The 19,263-nt window shown below is 40.0% G+C and overlaps 1 protein-coding gene and 1 pseudogene across 2 annotated transcripts in view; both read left to right on the top strand.

Moving 5' to 3' along the window:
- Positions 1-5,893, top strand: part of LOC308347148 (ankyrin repeat domain-containing protein 26-like) — a gene marked incomplete at both ends in the record, with an annotated part of 114,794 nt that extends 108,901 nt beyond the window's left edge. Inside the window, one exon of the mRNA XM_080810283.1 lies at positions 5,780-5,893. Within this exon, the coding sequence (XP_080666409.1) occupies positions 5,780-5,893 (114 nt within the window). The remainder of the gene's footprint in view (positions 1-5,779) is intronic.
- An 11,510-nt stretch (positions 5,894-17,403) lies between these two features.
- LOC308347147 (casein kinase II subunit alpha'-like) lies at positions 17,404-18,562 on the top strand (annotated as a pseudogene). The gene has a single exon. The product of its transcript is annotated as a casein kinase II subunit alpha'-like (transcript).
- Positions 18,563-19,263: the final 701 nt, after the last annotated feature.

Here is a 19,263-nt window from a genome sequence, read left to right as displayed (position 1 = left end):
GGTCCTGGGATAGAGCCCCACTTCAGGCTGTCTGCTAAGTGGGGAGTCTGCTACTTCCTCCGTCTCTGCCTCTTCCCCCACCCATGCTCTCTATTTCTCATTCTGTCTCAAATAAATAAGTCAATAAAATTGGTGGTATAAACATTGGGGTTCAGGTGCCCCTTTGGATCAATATATTTATATCTTTGGGGTAAATCCATAGTAGTGCAATTGCCGGGTCATTGGGTAGCTCTATTTTCAGCTCTTTGAGGAACCACCCTACTGTTTTCCAGAGTGGCTGCACCAGCTTACATTCCCACCAACAGTGTAAGAGGGTTCTGCTTTCTCTGCATGCCTGACATCTGTTGTTTCCTGACTGGTTCATTTTAGCCATTCTGACAGGTGTGAGGTGATATCTCATTGTGCTTTTGTATTTATTTCCCTGATGCCAAGTGATGTTGAGCATTTTTTTCACGTCTGTTGCCCATTTGTGTGTCTTTTTTGGAGAAATGTCTGTTCATTTCTTCTACCCATTTCTTGACTGGATTGTTTGTTCTTTGGGCGTTGAGTTTGATAAGTTCTTTATAGATTTTGGATACTAGCCCCTTATCTGATATGTCAATTGCAAATACCATTTTCCATTCTGTAGGTCATCTTTTAGTGTTGTCAGTTGCTTTCGTTGCTATGCAAAGCCTCTTTATCTTGATGAAGTCTTTATTTCCCTTGCCTTTGGAGACGTGTCTAGCAAGAAGTCGTTTTGGCCAAAGTCAGAGAGAATACAACCCGTGTTCTGTTCTAGGATTTTGATGGGTTCCTGTCTCACATGTAGGTCTTATATCCATTTTGAATCTTATTTTTGTGTGTGGTGTAAGAAGATGGTCCAGTTTAATTCTTCTTGCTTGTGGCTGTCCAGTTTTCCCAACACCATTTATTGGAATGACTATCTTTTGTTCCATTGGACATTCTTTCCTGCTTTGTCCCAGATTAGTTGACCATAGCGTTGAGGGTCCATTTCTGGGCTCTCTATTCTGTTCCATGGATCTCTGTGTGTGTTTTTGTGCCAATACCATACTGTCTTGATGATGAGAGCTTTGTCATAGAGCTTGAAGTCCGGAATTGTGATGCCACCAGCTTTGGTTTTCTTTTTCAACATTCCTTTGGCTATTTGAGGTCTTTCCTGGTTCCATACAAATCTTAGGATTATTTGTACCAGCTCTGAAAAAATGTTGATGGTATTTTGATAGGGATTGTGTTGAATGTATAGATTGCTCTGGGAAGCATAGACATTTTAATAGTATTTGTTCTTCCAATCCATGAGCATGGAAGGTTTTTCCATTTCTTTGGGTCTTCCTCAGTTTCTCTCATTAGTGTTCTATAGTTTTCAGAGTGCTGATCCCTTGCCTCTTTGGTTGGGTTTATTCCTAGGTATCTTAATGGTTTTTGATGCAATTGTAAATGGGTTTGACTCCTTAATTTCTCTTTCTTCTATCTCATTGTTGGTGTATAGAAATGCAACTGATTTCTGTGCATTGGTTTTATATCCTGCCACTTTGCTGAATTCCTGTAGGACTTCTAACAATTTTAGGGTGGAGTCTTTTGGGTTTTCCACGTAGAGTATCACATCATCTGCAAAGAGTGAGAGTTTGACTTCTTGCTAATTTAGATGCCTTTATATCTTTTTGTTGTCTGATTGCTGAGGCTAGGGCTTCTAGTACTATGTTGAACAACAGTGGTGAGAGTAGCTATCCCTGCCGTGTTCCTGACCCAGGGGGTAAAGCTTTCAGTTTTTCCCCATTGAAAATGATACTCACTGTGGGCTTTTATGATATTGAGGTATGTTCCCTCTATCCCTCCACCATGAAGAGTGTTAATCAAGAAGGGATGTTGTACTTTGTCAGATGGTTTTTCTGCATCTATTGAGAGTATCATATGGTTCTTGTCCTTTCTTTTATTAATGTATTGTGTCACACTGATTGATTTGCAGATGTTAAACCTCCCTTGCAGACCAGGAATAAATCCCACGTGGTCATGGTGAATAATCCTTTTAATGTACTGTTGGATCCTGTTGGCTAGTGTCTTGGTGAGAATTTTTGCATCTGTAGTCATCAGCAGTATTGGTCTGTAATTCTCCTTTTTGTGGAGTCTTTGTCTGGTTTTGGGATCAAGGTAATGCTGGCCTCATAGAAAGAGTTTGGAAGTTTTCCGTCCATTTTTATTTTTGGAGACAGCTTCAGAAGAATAGATGTTAATTCCTTTTTTCAATGTTTGGTCAAACTCTCCAGGGAAGCCATCTGGCCCTGGAGTTTTCTTTGTTGGGAGATTTTTGATGACTGCTTCAGTTTCCTTGCTGGTTATGGGTCTGTTCAAGTTTTTCTGTTACCATTTCTTCCAGGTTGCCTAATTTGTTGGCAAATAGCTGTTCATTATACATTCTTAAAATTGTTTGTGTTTCCTTGGTGTTGGTTGTGATCTCTCTTCTTTCATTCATGATTTTATTAATTTGGGTCCTTTCTCTTTTCTTTTTGCAAAGTCTGGCCAGGGGTTTATCGATCCTATTCCTTCTTTCAAAGAGCCAGCTCCTAGTTTTGTTGCTGTGTTCTACTGTACTTTCGGTTTCTATTTCATTGATTTCTGCTCTGGTCATTATTAATTCTCTTCTCCTGCTGGATTTAGGCTTTCTTTGCTGTTGTTTCTCCAGGTCCTTTAGGGGGAAGGTTAGGTGGTGTGTTTAGGACCTTTCTTGTTTCTTGAGAAAGGCTTGTATTGCTCTATACTTCCCTCTTCGGGACTGCCTTGGCTGCATCCCAAAGATTTTGAAGGGTTGTGTTTTCATTTTCCTTTGTTTCCATGAATTCTTTTACTTGCTTGTTAATTTCCTGGTTGGCCCATTCATTCTTTAGTCGGATGCTCTTTAGCCTCCGTGTATTTGAGTTCTTCCCAAATTTCCTCTTGTGATCGAGTTCAAGTTTGAAGGGACTGTGGTCTGGAAATACGGAGGGAATGATCCCAAACTTTTGGTACCGGTTGAGACCTGATTTGTGACCCAGCATGTGATCTCTTCTGGAGAAAGTTCCATGTGCCCTGGAGAAGAATATGTATTCTGCGGCTTTGGGATAGAGTGCTCTGAATACATCTGTGAAGTCCATCTGGTCCAGTGTGTCATTCAAAGCCCTTGTGTCCTTGTTGATCTTCTGCTTAGATGACCTGTCCATTGCAGTGAGTGAAGTGTAAAAGTCCCCTACTATTTATTGTATCATGCTCGATGTGTTTCATTAATTTTGTTATTAGTTGGCTTATGTAATTGGCTGCTCCCATGTTAGAGGCATAAACCTTGACAATTGTTAGATCTTCTTTTTGGAGAGACCCTTTAATTATGACAGTGTCTTTCCAAATCTCTTACGACGGCCTTTGGCTCAAAATCTAATTTGTCTGATAGAAGGATTGCCACCCTGGTTTTCTTTTGATGTCCATTAGCATGGTAAATGGTTTTTCCACCCCCTCACTTTCAATCTGGAGGTGTCCTTGGGTCTAAAACGAGTCTCTTGCAGATAGCATATTGATGGCTCTTGCTTTTTTATCCAATGATACCCTATGTCTTTTGCTTGGGGAATGTGGCCCATTGACTTTCAGGGTAACTATCGAAAGATATGAATCGAGTGCCATTGTATTACCTGTAATGTCATTGTTTCTGTATATTGTCTCGGTTCCTTTCTAGCCTATCTCACTTTGGGGCTCTCTCTTTGCTTAAAGGATCCCCTTTAGTATTTCTTGCAGGGCTGGTTTGGTGGTCACAAATTTTTTAGTTTCTGTTTGTCCTGGAAATTCTTTATCTCCCCTTCTATTTTGAATGACAGCCTTGCTGAATAAAGTATTCTTGGCTGCATATTGTTCTGGTTTAGCACCCTGACTGTACCATGCCAGTCCTTTCTGGCATGTCCTGAGCTGCTTTCTGGATTTTGCTCTTTGTCTCTGAAATTTGCAAGCTTCACTACTATATGTCGAGGTGTTGGCCTATTCTTATTGATGTTGAAGGGGGTTCTCTCTGCCTCTTGGATTTGAATGCCTTTTTCCTTCCCCGGATTACAGAGGTTCTCTGCTATAATTTCTCAGATATACCTTCTGCCACACCTCCTTTCCTCCTCTTCTGGGATTCCAGTTATTCTAATATTGTTTTGCTTTATGGTATCACTTATGTCTTGAATTCTCCCCTCGTGATCCAATAATTGTTTATCTCTCTTTTTTCTCAACTTCTTTATTCTCCATCATTTTGTCTTCTATGTCACTACCTCTCCTTTCTGTGTCATTTATCCTAGCAGTTAGAGCCTCCAATTTCTAAAATTTGAAATAGTTAATATTTATTAGTTAATTACAGCTCAGTAAGTCTCTAAAAGATAAGTAGTGTTTTATTTCACCATTACCCATTATGTACGTGATGAATTTTCTAAAATTTCTATTCAATTAGCTGATACATGATATATCAGTTTCAGATATAGTGTTCAGTTAACCATCAGTTGTATATAATACCCAGTGCTCTACACATCACGTGCCCTCCTTCATGCCCATCACCCAATTACCCCACCCCATCCCACCTCCTCTTCAGCAAACATCTGTTTTTTTCCTATAGTTAAGAGTCTCTCATGATTTGTCTCCCTCTTTGATTTCTTCTATTTAATGTTCCCTCCCTTCCCTTATGATTCTATGTACTGTTTCTTACATTCCCCATATGTATGAAACAATATGATAATTGTCTTTCTGTGACTGACTTATTTATCTCAGTATAGTGCCCTCCGTTTCCATCCATATCAGTGTAAATGGTAAGAGTTCATCCTTTTTGATGGCTTCATAATATTCTATTGTATTTATATATACACCACATCTTCTTTATCCATTCATCTGTTGATGGACATTTGGGCTGTTTCCACAGTTTGGCTATTGTGGAGATTGCTTCTATAAACATTGGTGTCCAGGTGCCCCTTCAGATCAGTATGTTTGCATCTTTGGGGTAAATACCTTGCAGTAGAATTCCTAGGTCATATTTTTAACTTCTTGAGGAACCTCCAAACTGTTTCCGGAGGTAGAGCCTCCATTTTTTTTTATTGCATCTCCTTAATAACCTTTTGATTTCAACTTGGTAATATTTTTGTTCTTTTATTTCTGCGGAAAGGGATTCTCCAGTGTCTTTTGTGCTTTGTTCAAGCCCAGCTAGTATTTTTATAGTTGTTATTCCAAACTCTAATTCTGCCATCTTACTTATATCCATACTGATTAGGTCCCTGCCAGTCAGTAGTACCTCCTGTTCTCTTATTTCAGGTGAGTTTTTCCATCTAGTCATTCTGTCTAGAGAAGAATAGAAAGTGAGAGAACAAAATACTAAAATAACAAAAACAACCCCAGAGAAATATAATCTTAAACCAATGAGAAGAGACCAGAAACCAAAATAAATAAATAAATAAAAGAAAAATTTTAAAAGAGAGAGAATATAATCGGACAGGTGTTGAGAACAGAGCAATACACTAGATTCTGGGTATATTTTGGTCTGTTTGCTGGAGGGAACTACATCCCAAAATTGTAAAGAAAGAAAAAAATAACGTTAAACACTGTGAAAGGATAGAATGTAACTATAAAAATTGAAATTAAAAAAGTTTAAAAAACCTGAGATGATAAAATGAGAAATTGGTTGAAATGGAAAAAGAAAAAGAAAATTAAACTTGAAAGATTAAGGAGCCATGAGTCCTATATAGTATTTTCCCCCAGCACTAGAGTTTTTCAGTTCTCTGTGATTGGTTAAACTTGATTCTAGGGGGAAGTTGTTGCTGATTTTCTGGAGGAGGGGCCTGTTGAGCTTGAGCTGATTCTCAGAGGTATTTGCCCTGGTGGTATTGAACTGCCCTTGCGAGGGGGCCAGGCTAAGTAAGGGCTTCCAGATTCCTCTTTGTGGCTTTTGCAGTGCTTGAGAGGATTAGAATGAAAATGTGAGCCTCCCAGTGTCCAGCCCAGAGCTGAAAGCGGGCACCCTCCACTCTTCAGTGTGCCCTCACAGCAAAGCTGTCAATCACTCTTGTCTCCCTGGTTTCTGTGTGCACTCTGTATACGCCCAGCCTTTGAAAATTTTTATTTCAGCCATGCAACCCCCTTTGGAGTTTCCAAACTTTGCAGTCTCCTGTGGCATCCATTCATGCTGCTCCTCCAGGGGAAGGGAGGAGGTTTTGCCCTGGATTTTCTGTGTGTTGGGCCCCTGCTCTAAGAGCCGTTACCCAATGGGATGGGGTTTGTGGTTAATGGCAACACTGAGCTGAAAGCCCCCTCCTCTGCTCTTTGATTGCAGCTGGCTTCCCTGCTGAAACACCTGGGAACTCTCCCATACTCAGGCACCCCATTCTTTCTGTGACCTCGGGGATCCTGAGGTCTGGCAGTTCTACCTAGGATTCCGACCTACTTCTCCACCTGAGTGCTTTTCAAGCAGGGATGTCCCTCACCAGATTGGACTTATAAAAGTTCCAGTTTGCACGCCACTGCTATATCACTTTCTGATAAGCGGTTTATGCCCCCCACCCCACCAAGAGTTTATCTTCCCATATATCATCTTGGATTCATTTCTCCACGCCACACCGCCTACCTTGCAGAACGTGGTCACTTTTCTATTTGTAGAATTATAACAGTTCTTTTCTTAGATCTCAGGTTGAGTTCACAGGTGTTCAGAATGATTTGAAACCTCTCGCTGAATTCCAGGGACTGGACAAAACTATGGTCCCCTATGGCTCTGCCATATTCCTCTTCTTCCAGAAATTTTGTATATTTAATAGACCAATATTAATTGTACTTTTTATCAGATTTATCTAAATAGCATTACATGTATTTCTTCTGTTACCTAAGATTAACATAAGTAGGGATTTATTTTATTTATGTGATTATCTTTCTATTTAAGCAATCCCTAACTTACTTTTATTCTCTAATAGTGGTTTTATATTAAATTTTTTAAATTAATTTCTTTTCAGTGTAACAGAATTCATTGTTTATGCACCACACCCAGTGCTCCATGCAATTTGTGCCCTCCATAATACCCACCACCTGGGTCCCCCAACCTCCCACCCCCCGCCCCTTCAAAACCATCGGATTGTTTTTCAGAGTCTGTAGTCTCTCATGGTTCATCTCCACTTCCAATTTCCCTCAACTCCCTTCTTCTCTTGAGAGTCAATTATCATATGGTTTCACTTATTTGTGGAGCACAACAACATGGAGGACATAATAGTGTTATTTTAAGTTCACACTTCATAAGCTATATATAATTCCTACAATAATGTCTCTTGTTTAACTTGAACATTATAAATAATATTTTACTTATTTCAGATGCAGCAGGAGTTGGAAAAAAATATAGCTAGAGGAGTAGAGGAAGGTATGTTGCCAAATTTCTGAATTAAGATGGTCATTGATTTCTGAAATAGACTATGAATGGTAAATGGCATTGCTTTCCATCGTTTGGATAATAGGTACTATGTAAAAATTTTTAATATATATCTAATAAAAATGTAAAACATAAACATAATGAGAAATATACTTATTCCTCATTTAGTCATTGTGTTTCAGACTTTAAAAAAAAATCTCCAAATGCCTATTTATCTGTTATTTCAAGCTGTAATCTTCCTTCACTTCTGCCATCCCTCTGGAACTGTGAACCTGAATATGTGGGCTTTCTCAAATCCTTGTTTCTGCTAATGATATGCCCCCCCCCAAAAAAAAACAGTCTTGTCTTAGGTAATACTTAGTTAAGCAATTATAGTTCAAATAGCTGTCACTTGACAGGTGACATTTAAATCTTCAGTCATTGATTTTCTCATTAATTACCTTTTGCCCTTGGGTAAAATTCCAAGCTCCGTACATGGAATAAAAACTCCCAAATCAGTTTGGTTCTAGCCAGATTTTTCAAACTTTCTCTATCACTAACATTTACCCTACTCTGCTGCTTTGCTCTCGCACCTCTTCAGCGTCGACTACTTGCAATTCCACAAGTGTTCTTCCTCACTCTCTGTGTATGTTCTTTGTATATGCGTCTTCCCTCTACCTGGCACACTTCTTCCCTGTCCTTCAGGTATCAACTTACATATACCCTCCACCAAAAAGCAGACAATATTGACAGAAAACTAGGATTTTCCTTCTGTGTGTTCTTATGTTCAACTCTGAAAGTTGCCTGTTTGATTTTTCAGTCTGTCGTATATGATTGTTCACGGGTGGGCTCTGTTATCATCTTGTAATGAGAAAAACAGAAGCTCTGATATTTATCCACAATAGCAATTACCTCAGTGGGCAACCACGAGCAAAATACATTTAAAAGTAATCTTGTATTTTATATTGTAGTTGTATTAGATATTTTTCATTCTTCATAACACTCATAAGGCTTCAACTTTGTTTTTTTACTAACATTTAGTTAAGAATGAAGTATTGTAGATAAAGACTAATTTTTTTCCTTTTCAGCTTATGCTGAATTTGAATCACACTCATCTGTTGGGGCCACCTCTTTAGAATCTACTTTTGAAAGACATACAAGTTATGATGATGTACTGGAATCATACAGAGATTACTCACAGTTTCTGAAGAAAAAGTATAGCATCTGAAAGATAAATAGTAAAAAATTATTTACTGGATGTTTATACAACATTTTAATTGTTTCCTATTAAATGGATGATATGTAAAAATCTTCATTAAAGGAACATATTTTTGGATCATGTGTGTAATGAAAGTTTATATAATATTTTAAGCTATGTTTCTTGGCAGCTAATTAACTTTTAAGCAGATTTTTTATGTGGAAATCAGCATTATGGGTTTTACATGCTCCAGGCTGCCCAAATACCAGCTTTCTAAACAGCACCCAACCAACCCAAGTTTTCATGAATACTTCAGTCATGTTAATTGATAACTTTTTGGTATTTCCCAATTTTTATTACTACATATGAACCTAGAGATTTAGACAGACATTATTTTGATATATTGCTGCTAAGTTTATTGTCAATGTTTGCATGTATTCTAATTTTTATAGTGCCATAAAACCTATGTATGATTTTAGTTTTAAATACTGATTCTGGGGCACCTGGGTGGCTCAGTGGGTTGGGCCTCTGCCTTCAGCTCAGATCATGGTTTCATGATGCTGGGATCGAGCCCCACATCAGGCACTCTGCTCAGAGGGGAGCCTGCTTCCATCTCTCTCTCCATCTACCTCTCTGCCTACTTGTGATCTCTCTCTCTCTCTCTGTCAAATAAATAAATAAAATCTTTTCAAAAAATAAAATAAATGGATAAATAAATAAATACATTCATAGCTCTTCCCCCATGGTGAAATAAGATTTGCCTAAGGCTTTTCACCTTTTCTGTTTATTTTTTATTTACTTTTTGAGAACAGTCTTAACATTAGAAGAAGAAAAAAGAACTTTTACCCCAGAACCATTTGCAAGACAATTGTTAAATTAAGCCTGATTCCCATAGCGTTTATATCCTACAAGTCAGTACATTCCACATAACTACGGTACAACCTTGACAATCAGACAATTAATTCTAATACAGTTGACTTTTGAATAATGCAGGGGTTAAGGGCACTGACCCTTTGCAGTCAAAAATATGTGAATAACTTTTGACTCCCCAAGAGTACTGTTGACCAGAAAACTTACTTGTACAAAAACAGTTAATTAACCTGTGTACTATATTTTTATGATAAAGTAAGCTAGAGAAAAGAAAATGTTATTAAAATCATAAGGAAGAGGGGGCACCTGGGTGGCTCAGTGGGTTAAAGCCTCTGCCTTTGACTCAGGTGATGATTCCAGGGTCCTGGGATCGAGCCCCACATTGGGCTCTCTGCTCAGCAAGGAGCCTGCTTCCTCCTCTCTCTCTCTGCCTGCCTCTCTGCCTACTTGTGATCTCTCTCTCGCTCTCTGTCAAATAAATAAATAAATAAATAAATAAAAATCTTTTAAAAAATCATAAGGGGGGTGCCTGGGTGGCTCAGTGGGTTAAACCTCTGCCTTCAGCTTAGGTCATGATCTCAGGGTCCTGGGATCGAGCCCCACATCGGGCTCTCTGCTCAGTGGGGAGCCTGCTTCTCCCTCTCTCTCTGCCTGCCTCTCTGCCTACTTGTGATCTATCAAATAAATAAATAAAATCTTTAAAAAAATCATAAGGAAGAGAAAATACACTTATAGTACTGTCATGTATTTATTGAAAAAATCTTCATATAACTGCACCCATTCAAACCATGTCAACTATACATTCTTTTTTTTTTTTTTTAAGATTTCATTTATTTACTTGACACAGAGAGACAGTGAGAGCACAAGTGGGCAGAGTGGCAGGCAGAGAGAGATGGAGAAGCAAGCTCCTTGCTGAAAACAGACACTGATACAGAACACCATCCCAGGACCCTGGGATCATGACATGAGCCCAAGGCAGTTGCTTAACCGACTGAGCCACCTAAGCACACTATACGTTCTATCATTTAATCATTTAGTCCTCATGCTCTTTTTAAGTTTTGTCACTTGTCTGTAATATCCTTTACAGCAAGAAAGTTCCTGTTCAGAGCCATGTATTTAATTCAGATGTTGTGTCTCTTAGTCTCTTTCAGTTTTGAACAGTTCCTTAGTCAGTCTTTCCCGGATTTTCATGACTTTTAATCTTTTGAATAGTTAATTCCAGTAATGTAGAATGTCTTTCAGTGCAGGTTTTTCTTATGTTTCCTTATGATAAAATTCAGATCAGGGATGCCTGGGTGGTTCAGGTCAATATCCCGGGGTTCTGGGATTGAGTCTCGCATTGGGCTCCTAATAAAGGAGCCTAATAAAGGGAGAAGTCTAATGTTAGTTGAGACTGTTCTGCACACGCAGCATTTGGTTTGACAAAAAGTGCTGGAGTGCTTATGAAGGACCAGATGTTTGTCAAGTGTGGGGAGTGGGCCCTTGTGGGGGAATCCATTTTAGATACTGTACAAAAGGGTTGCTTAGAGGTACAGGGAGGCCTCAGAAGAAGACAATCCAAAATGGATCTCTGAATTCCTTAAGAGTTAAGAAGAAAGAAAGCCCGACAGAATGGATTGCGTTCACTCAGGCAAAGGAGTTGCTGGGGCGAACAGCCATGGGTACAGAAGTGCCCGTGAGAGGAAGTCAGCATGAAAATAACTGCTGGGCACCTGGCTGGCTCTGTCAGTAGACCATGTGACTCTTCATCTTGGGATCATGAGTTTAAGCCCCATATTAGGTGTGTAGCCTACTTTAAAACAAAAACCTAAAATAATAAAATGATTGCCAAATGCAGCCTGTTCCAAAGCATCGTAGCCAGATAAGAACTCAGTCACCCCCTATAGTTTTAACTCTGGCAAGGTCAAGCCATACACAGCCAACTGAGAGGAGGAATGGAATTAGTCAGGAAAGAAGAAAAGGACCATGCCGGCCTTCTAACCCTTCTGCAGATGGTTAGCCTGTAGCCTGGCCTGGCTTATGAACTCTTGACGTTTGGTGTTTTTATAATTTTGTGGGGCTGACATTCTGTTTTAGTGCCTTACAAGTTCAAACAACTCGATGGACTTTCTATTAAAGTAAGCTTTTTCAATCTGGATTGGTAGAAAAATATCTGAATATTTAAGAGACTAGTGGGAGATGATTTTGCTGGGTGATTTTATCCCGTGAGTTAAAAAAATTGGTTACAGGGGCACCTGAGTCGCTCAGTGAGTTAAAGCCTCTGCCTTCGGCTCAGGTCATGATCTCAGAGTCCTGGGATCAAGCCCTGCATGGGGCTTTCTGCTTAACAGGGAGACTGCTTCCTCCCTCTCTCTCTGCCTGCCTCTCTGCCTACTTGTGATCTCTGTCTGTCAAATAAATAAATAAAATCTTTAAAAAATATAGTGGTTACGTATATTAAGATTTTTGGGGTGCTTGGCTGGCTCAGTCAGGAGAGTGTGATTCCTGATCTTGGGGTTGTGAGTTCAGGCCCCAAACTGGATGTAGGGATTACTAAGAAAAAAAAACAAATAAACTTTAAAAAAAAAAAGATGTTTGAGCAATTTTTTTTGGTGCTATAATTCCACTGATGCGATTATTCAAAACCTGAAATAGTTTTGTCACAATTATGTATGGGATATATATATGAATATATGTCACCGTTAACTTTTTAAGCAAAGCTTTATTGTTTTGGTATATTTAATATGATCTTTTATTGTACTATATTACAGCTTCATATTCTTTCCCCTTAAAATTGCTATGAAGTTTTGTTCTGTTATCTTCCCATAATTTTTACCAGAATTAATACTGTTAATACTGAAAGAGCTAATCCAGGAATTTAGTAGAATCATCTATTTTTATTTTTATTTTTATTTTTTTAATATTTTATTTATTTGACACACAGAGAGAGAGAGAGATCACAAGCAGGCAGGCAGGGGGTGGGGGAAGCAGGCTTCCTGCTGAGCAGAGAGCCCGATGCGGGGCTCCATCCCAGGACCCTGAGATCATGACCTGAGCAGAAGGCAGAGGCTTAACCCACTGAGCCACCCAGGCGCCCCTATCTATTTTTATTATTGCTGAATTAATAAGGCAAGAGAAATCCTTTCTGATGATTGCTTTTAGTTGGTCACAGCTCTTATTTCCCCCTTCATTCTGTTGATAACACTTCTGTGATTTTGTTAAAAATTCAGGAATTATCTTGTGGCATACTTCTTTGCTTTTTAATATTGGTAAACTCTGATGTTATTTCTTTGGGTCTTTCAGCTTCTCTCCATTTTCTTGTCATCTAGATGCTGTTGATCTCTTAGTCTTTCTTCCCAGCCCTTCTGTTAAGGCTGTATGTCCCCCTGTTCTCTGTTTCTCCAGAGCACAACACCTGTACTTTAGCAATAACCTGTCCTCGAATTTATTCTGTGTCGACCTCCTGCCACCTGATGGTGAGTTCTAGGAGCAGTATTGAACATATTTGTATCTCTAGGGCTAACTGAGGTGCTGTATAGGTAGTCAGCTAATAACATTTTCTGTGAATGAAAAAATACTAGTCATTCAGTAGGTTCTAGAGCACTAGAATAGAAGGTTCAGATTCTCCATAGAAAGTTAAATAAAGCTGTAGAGACTATTATGTGACTTTCATTCCTGAAAATACCCTAGTGAGTAGAACAGCAACAGGAGATACCCTTTATGTGACTGAAATGTCTTCTTGTAGAGGAACATCTGATTTCTTTTTTAGAAGATAAAAAATGCAAGGTCGGATTGTGTGCCAGGTTTATAATGTATCTGATATGCAGAAGGACCTGTCAAAAAGAAGAAGACATCTAGCATATGAAATTCTTTAAGGTATTTTGGATTTCATATAAGATGTGCTTTATCTTGGGGTGCCTGGGTGGCTCAGTGGGTTAAAGCCTTTGCCTTCGGCTCAGGTCATGATCTCAGGGTCCTGGGATAGAGCCCCGCATCGGGCTCTCTGCTCAGCAGGGAGCCTGCTTCCCCCTCTCTCTCTGCCTGCCTCTCTGCCTACTTGTGATCTCTGCCTGTCAAATAAATAAATAAAATCTTTAAAAAAAAATAAAAGATGCGCTTTATCTTTTGGTCAACCAGTTGCTGCCATTAATGTTCTAAATTAAGTGTCTTAACATAAATTTATTATTAATGAAAGTCTCTTAAAATTCAACCTCAGGGGACAGAATTTCATGAATCTTTCATATATTTGTCTGTAGTGCTGGGAGATACCAGACATCATTTTAAAAACTAGAGAGGGTGGACTTAGAGAGCGGGCAGAGGAAGAACAGGTGAATGAAACTCGAATTTAAAGATTTCCTCTTTACAATGTGAAATTATACTTCATCCCTTGGGTGACCTCTACAGTGACCTGCCATTTCCTGAGATCATTATGTAGCAGAAAGGATTAACAATTATTATTTTAGACACTGAGCCTATTCCGTTTCATATAGACAAATATTTCCAAATTGCCCTTCATAGGGAATATACCAATGTTTATGCCTACAAAAACCAGTCTATTATTAGGTTCAGTTGGCTATGAGTAGTACATCATTAATTTTTGATGTAGTGTTCGGTGATTCATTAGTTGCATATAACACCCAGTGCTCATCACAACACGTGCCCTCCTTGATACCCATCACCCAGTTACCCCATCGCCCCTCCCCGCTCCTCTCTGAAACCCTGAGTTTGTTCCTGGAGCCCATAGCCTCTCACAGTTTGTCTCCCTCTCTGATTTCTCCCCCTTCAGTTTTCCCTTCCTTTCCCTTTGGCTCTCCATCTTATTCCTTATGTTCAACATATAAGTGAAACCATGTGATATTTGTCTTTCTCTGCTTCACTTATTTCACTTAGCATAATCCCCTCCAGTTCCATGCATGTGGATGCAAATCCTTTCTGATGGCTGAGTAATATTCCATTGTACCACATCTGCTTTATCCATTCATCTCTTGAAGGGCATCTTGGCTCCTTCCACAGTTCAGCTATTGTGGACATTGCTGTTATGAACATTAGAATGCATGTGCCCCTTCTTCTCACTACATCTGTATCTTAGGGGTAAATACCCAGTAGTGCAATTGCTGGGTCATTGGGTCGTTATTTTTAACATCTTGAGGAACCCCCATATTTCAAAACCAGTCTTTAGAATGTTGATCTTTTTATGTCAGATTTTAAAAGACGTACTATAATGGAGCTGTAATTGGCATTTTCATTAATTAATACGGAGTGAAATTAAATATCTTCTCCTATATTAAAAAAAAAATTCTCTGGTAGTTAATCACATCCTTGCCAAATTCTTTACTCACCATGCTTGCACAAGTAAAAGCCACAGGTTCCATTAATTATGTGTTAGGACCATGTAAAGTGGGTGACCTTGTTCTCATATTCCCTTAGGAAGAAAGTATTGAAGCTGAGTTTTGTTTACTGCACACATCTAATGGATTTTCAGTTGAATTGTACCATTAGTAATCAGATGCAGTCATTTTTGGGAGTTAAAAATAATGAAATAGATTATTTGATGTTACAAAGAAGTGAAAAATCTCCCATTTTCCAGATCCCTTGTTTCTCCTATATTATCCTGTGAACTTACCAAGTGATCAGATAAATCAGGATGTTTTTGTGAATAGATGGGCATCTCCTGAATAGGTCCTGAGTACAAACAGATGTGGTCAAAATTCCAAAAAAAAGTATGTGTGGGACACCTGGGAGGCTCAGTCAGTTAAGCGTTTGCCTTTGGCTCAGGTCACAATTCCCGGGTCCTGGGATTGAGTCCCGCATCGGACTCTCTGCCTGCTGCTCCCCCTGCTTGTGCTCTCATGTTCTCTCTGGCAAATGAATAAATAAAATATTTTTTTAGCAAGTGTACATCACATGAACTCTCAAGGAAACAGATGTATAGTGAGCCTCTCTGTAGCTGCCATCTTACTGCGTTTAAGTGGATACATTTCACTTAATGAGCTTATCCTTCGTGTTTCATCCTTCCTGTGCTGCAGAAATGATTTTAGGCTCTCACCTCAAATTTCGCCACCCTTCACAGTCCTGAAAGTAGGCTAAAGACCAGCTGTTCTTAAACCTGAGATGTTATGTCTCTGTAACTCCTCGAAATTATGAACTAGGTGATGACAAAGACAGAGGTGTCAGAAGTAAGGAAATGAGACAAAATAGAAAGGTATTCAGAGAACTTGGTTGCTAAAGGATTTTCAAGAAGAACAAAAGAGAGACTCTTGTTTTTTATTATTTTGAAATAATCACAATTAGCTAAAAAACCATAATCAGTTGTAAAAAATATGAAATGACAGCGATGATAAGAAATTTGTGGTTCAAGTAATGTGAAGCCTGGTGTAAAATCTTCATGGATGTGGAAACACAGCCCTCACTAGTTAGAATGGCAAATTGCCAGTATTAGTTCCGCTATGACAAAGGTTCAATTTTTAAAAATTTTGATGAAAAATCATGTTTCATGCTACTATAGCAGAAAACAACAGATTTCAGAATTTACGCAGCTGATATCATATACTTTGATTATTATATAACCGATTTTTTTTTCCTGTTTGGGAAATTAGGCAGATGTGTTTCCCTGTACCCTCTCTCCACATAAGCTAATGCCTTTTGTATACCTTTTAAAATTTTTGTTAGATTTTAAGATGCTTAAGTTTAATGCTTCTTGGTGTTATAAAAGGTCTTCAGATCTCCTTATATAAAATGTAAAGAGTTTTTGGAGGAATAAATAGAAGGAAAAAGAATGTCTCTTGGTTAGGCTTCATAAAAATACACTATTTCCAAAAGTGAGATATTACTATGTGCCTATCCCAAGTCCCGGATTTAGTTTTATCCACCAGAGCTTTTGGTTTCTTAGAACGGATTATATTGTTAACATGTTTTATCAATCACATGTGATACAAAAGCGGTATCTTGAATTTGTGCTTAATTTGGGGGAAGTATTTCTTTAAATGGATAACACTGATTTGTTTTTTGAAAAGATTTACATAAATTGTAACAATGGGGAAGATTTTTTTCACAAGGACTTTCAGACTGTTTCCTAGGTACCTAATAATATTTGCATGAAGTAATCCATATAACGGGTAAATATGATGATCTGTAAGGTGGTGAGTATATCAAGATTCCAGTGGACTAAATTATGACAGAACTAAAGGGCAAATGTCTTGAGGTAAGATGATGAAGTTGAACCTACTGTCCGGATCAGGTAAGAGAAGAAGGCTGGTACTCATGGTTAATTTGCGAACTGGTTATATCTTGTGATCATTTACAAAAAAATTTTAGTTCCTTTATTATAAACAAATAATGTTTATCATTCATGCTAATCCTTTTTTTCTATATTTTCACTTATATTAAGCGTATTCGGTCACAGATTTTATGCGGCCAAATGTATTGATACCTTCTTTTATAGCTTCTGTTGTTTGAAAAATCTGTCACTCATCAGTAATACCACTCATGTATGTTTTTTTCTGAAATATTTAATGGTTTAATGGTTTCGTTAAAAGGAGTAAACACTTTTACTAATAGGGTTTATTTTGGTGTATGTGTTGAGCTGTGTAGGTAGGTTCTGCTCACTAATTTTTTTCTAGAGTATTTTTATTTTCCATCGATTATTCTTTTGTAGACAACATAGCATTTAATAATTACATTTTTGGCCGCCGCCGCCGCTGCCCTTTTCCCGGCCGGCGGCCGCCGCTGCTGGTGCCGCCGCCGCCACCTCCAAGTTGCAAGCGGAGCGGAGGCCGGGACGGAGCGCGAGCGCCGCCCGCCCCGCCACCCCGCGGGCAGCTCCAGGGCCCGGCCGGCTCGGCCGGCGCCCCCCCGCCCCGTACCCCCAGCCCGCCCGCCCCCGCGGGCCCAGCCTGGCGTGACCGCCTACCGCCTCCTCTGCCCGCCGCTCCGCGCCCCCCGCCACGCCGCCGCCCTCTGCGCCCCGCGGCGCACCCCCCCCCCCATTCCGCCCGCCATGCCCGGCCCGGCTGCTGGCAGCAGGGCCCGGGTCTACCCGGAGGTGAACAGCCTGAGGAGCCGCAAGTACCGGGGCTATGAGGCTCAGGTCCCGAGCTGGGGTGATCAAGATGATTACCAACTGGTTGGAAAACTTGGTCGGGGAAAGTACAGTGAAGTATTTGAGGCCATCAACGTCACCAACAATGAGAGAGTGGTTGTAAAAATTCTCAAGCCAGTGAAGAAAAAGAAGATAAAACGAGAGGTTACGATTCTGGAGAACCTTCGTGGTGGAGCAAATATAATTAAGCCGATTGACACTGTGAAGGACCCTGTGTCAAAGACCCCAGGTTTGGTATTTGAATATATCAATACTACAGATCTTAAGCAACGTTAGCAGATCCTGACAGACTTTGATATCCGGTATGATAAGTATGAGCTACTTAAGGCCCTGGATTCCTGCCACAGCCAGGGAATCAGGCCCAGGGATGTGAAACCTCACAATGTCATGATGGATCACCAGCAGAAAAAGCTGCGACTGATAGGCGGGTCTGGCAGAGTTCCACCATCCTGCTCAGGAGTACAATGTCCATGCAGCCTCCAGATATTTCAAGGGCCCGGAGCTCCTTGTGGACTATCAGATGTATGATTACAGCTTGGACATGGGGAGTTTGGGCTGGATGTTAGCAAGCATGATCTTTCGAGAGGAGCCCTTCTTTCACGGACAGCACAGCTATGACCAGCTTGTTCGCATTGCCAAGGTTCTGGCTACAGATGAGCTGTATGGGTATCTGAAGAAATATCACATAGACCTAGATCTGCGCTTCAACGATATCCTGGGACAACATTCACGGAAACGCTGGGAAAACTTTATCCATAGTGAGAACAGACACCTCGTCAGCCCCGAGGATCTAGATCTTCTGGACAAACTTCTGCGATAGGACCATCAACAGAGACTGACTGCCAAAGAGGCCATGGAGCACCCGGACTTCTACCCCGTGGTGAAGGAGCGGTCCCAGCCTTCTGCAGACAACGCTGTGCTTTCCAGTGGCCTCACGGCAGCCCCCTCGCGGACTTGGAAGGCGATGGGTAATGCGGCATTGATGCTTGCCAATAAAACCGACCAACCAAACCCAAATCTTGAAGGAAAACTACAATGTGATAAAAAGAAATTCTAGTCATTCCTTCTAAACGCAAAGAAGAGTAAAGTCCTAACTGTCTGTCAAAAAGAAAGAAATGCCCCAGTACTAGTCTACAGGGAGCTGCCATTATGGCGGCAGGACGATGCCCAGAGTTCAGGATCTTTGGAATGCATGGGAGAGGAGAGACTCGGAGTTGTTGTCCATTTACCTTTATTTAACAGGAGCCCACTGTTGAATTAACCCGTTCAGTCAACAAGCTCTGAATATCTGACTTCCTGTCTATTCCACTGTGGTCTGGGTTTCCTTTGGCGTGAGATTCAGGCTCAAGATTTAGCAAAACGTCAGCAGTCTATACTGACACACCAGCCTCATTGATGAAAAGGAGATATTAAAACAGAGACAGTATTTTTTTTAGGCTCTTTTACAAATTCATGTTTTATGTATTTTTTGGTGACATGAGCTCTCTGGGAAATGGACCTCACCCCTGCAATTTTCTTCTAAGTGTATTCATTTGGGAGCAAACTGCAGGCACTCAAAAAAGGCCCCTTTGCCGTCAGCAGGCATCACTTGAAACCTTGTGATGCTGTGAACAGGTCCCTCTGTCTCATCAAAAGTTGGATGCGAAGTGCATAACTTGGAGCTCACTGTAACCTTTATTGATTTGCCTAACCATAAAATCTTGTTGCTATTTTTTCCGTGTAGCCTTTTTTTTCTTTTTGCAGCCTTGTAAGGAAAAC

This window comes from Martes martes, assembly GCF_963455335.1.
Source record: "Martes martes genome assembly, chromosome: 8".
NCBI lineage: Eukaryota > Metazoa > Chordata > Mammalia > Carnivora > Mustelidae > Martes > Martes martes.
This window is presented reverse-complemented; position numbering and strand designations above follow the sequence as displayed.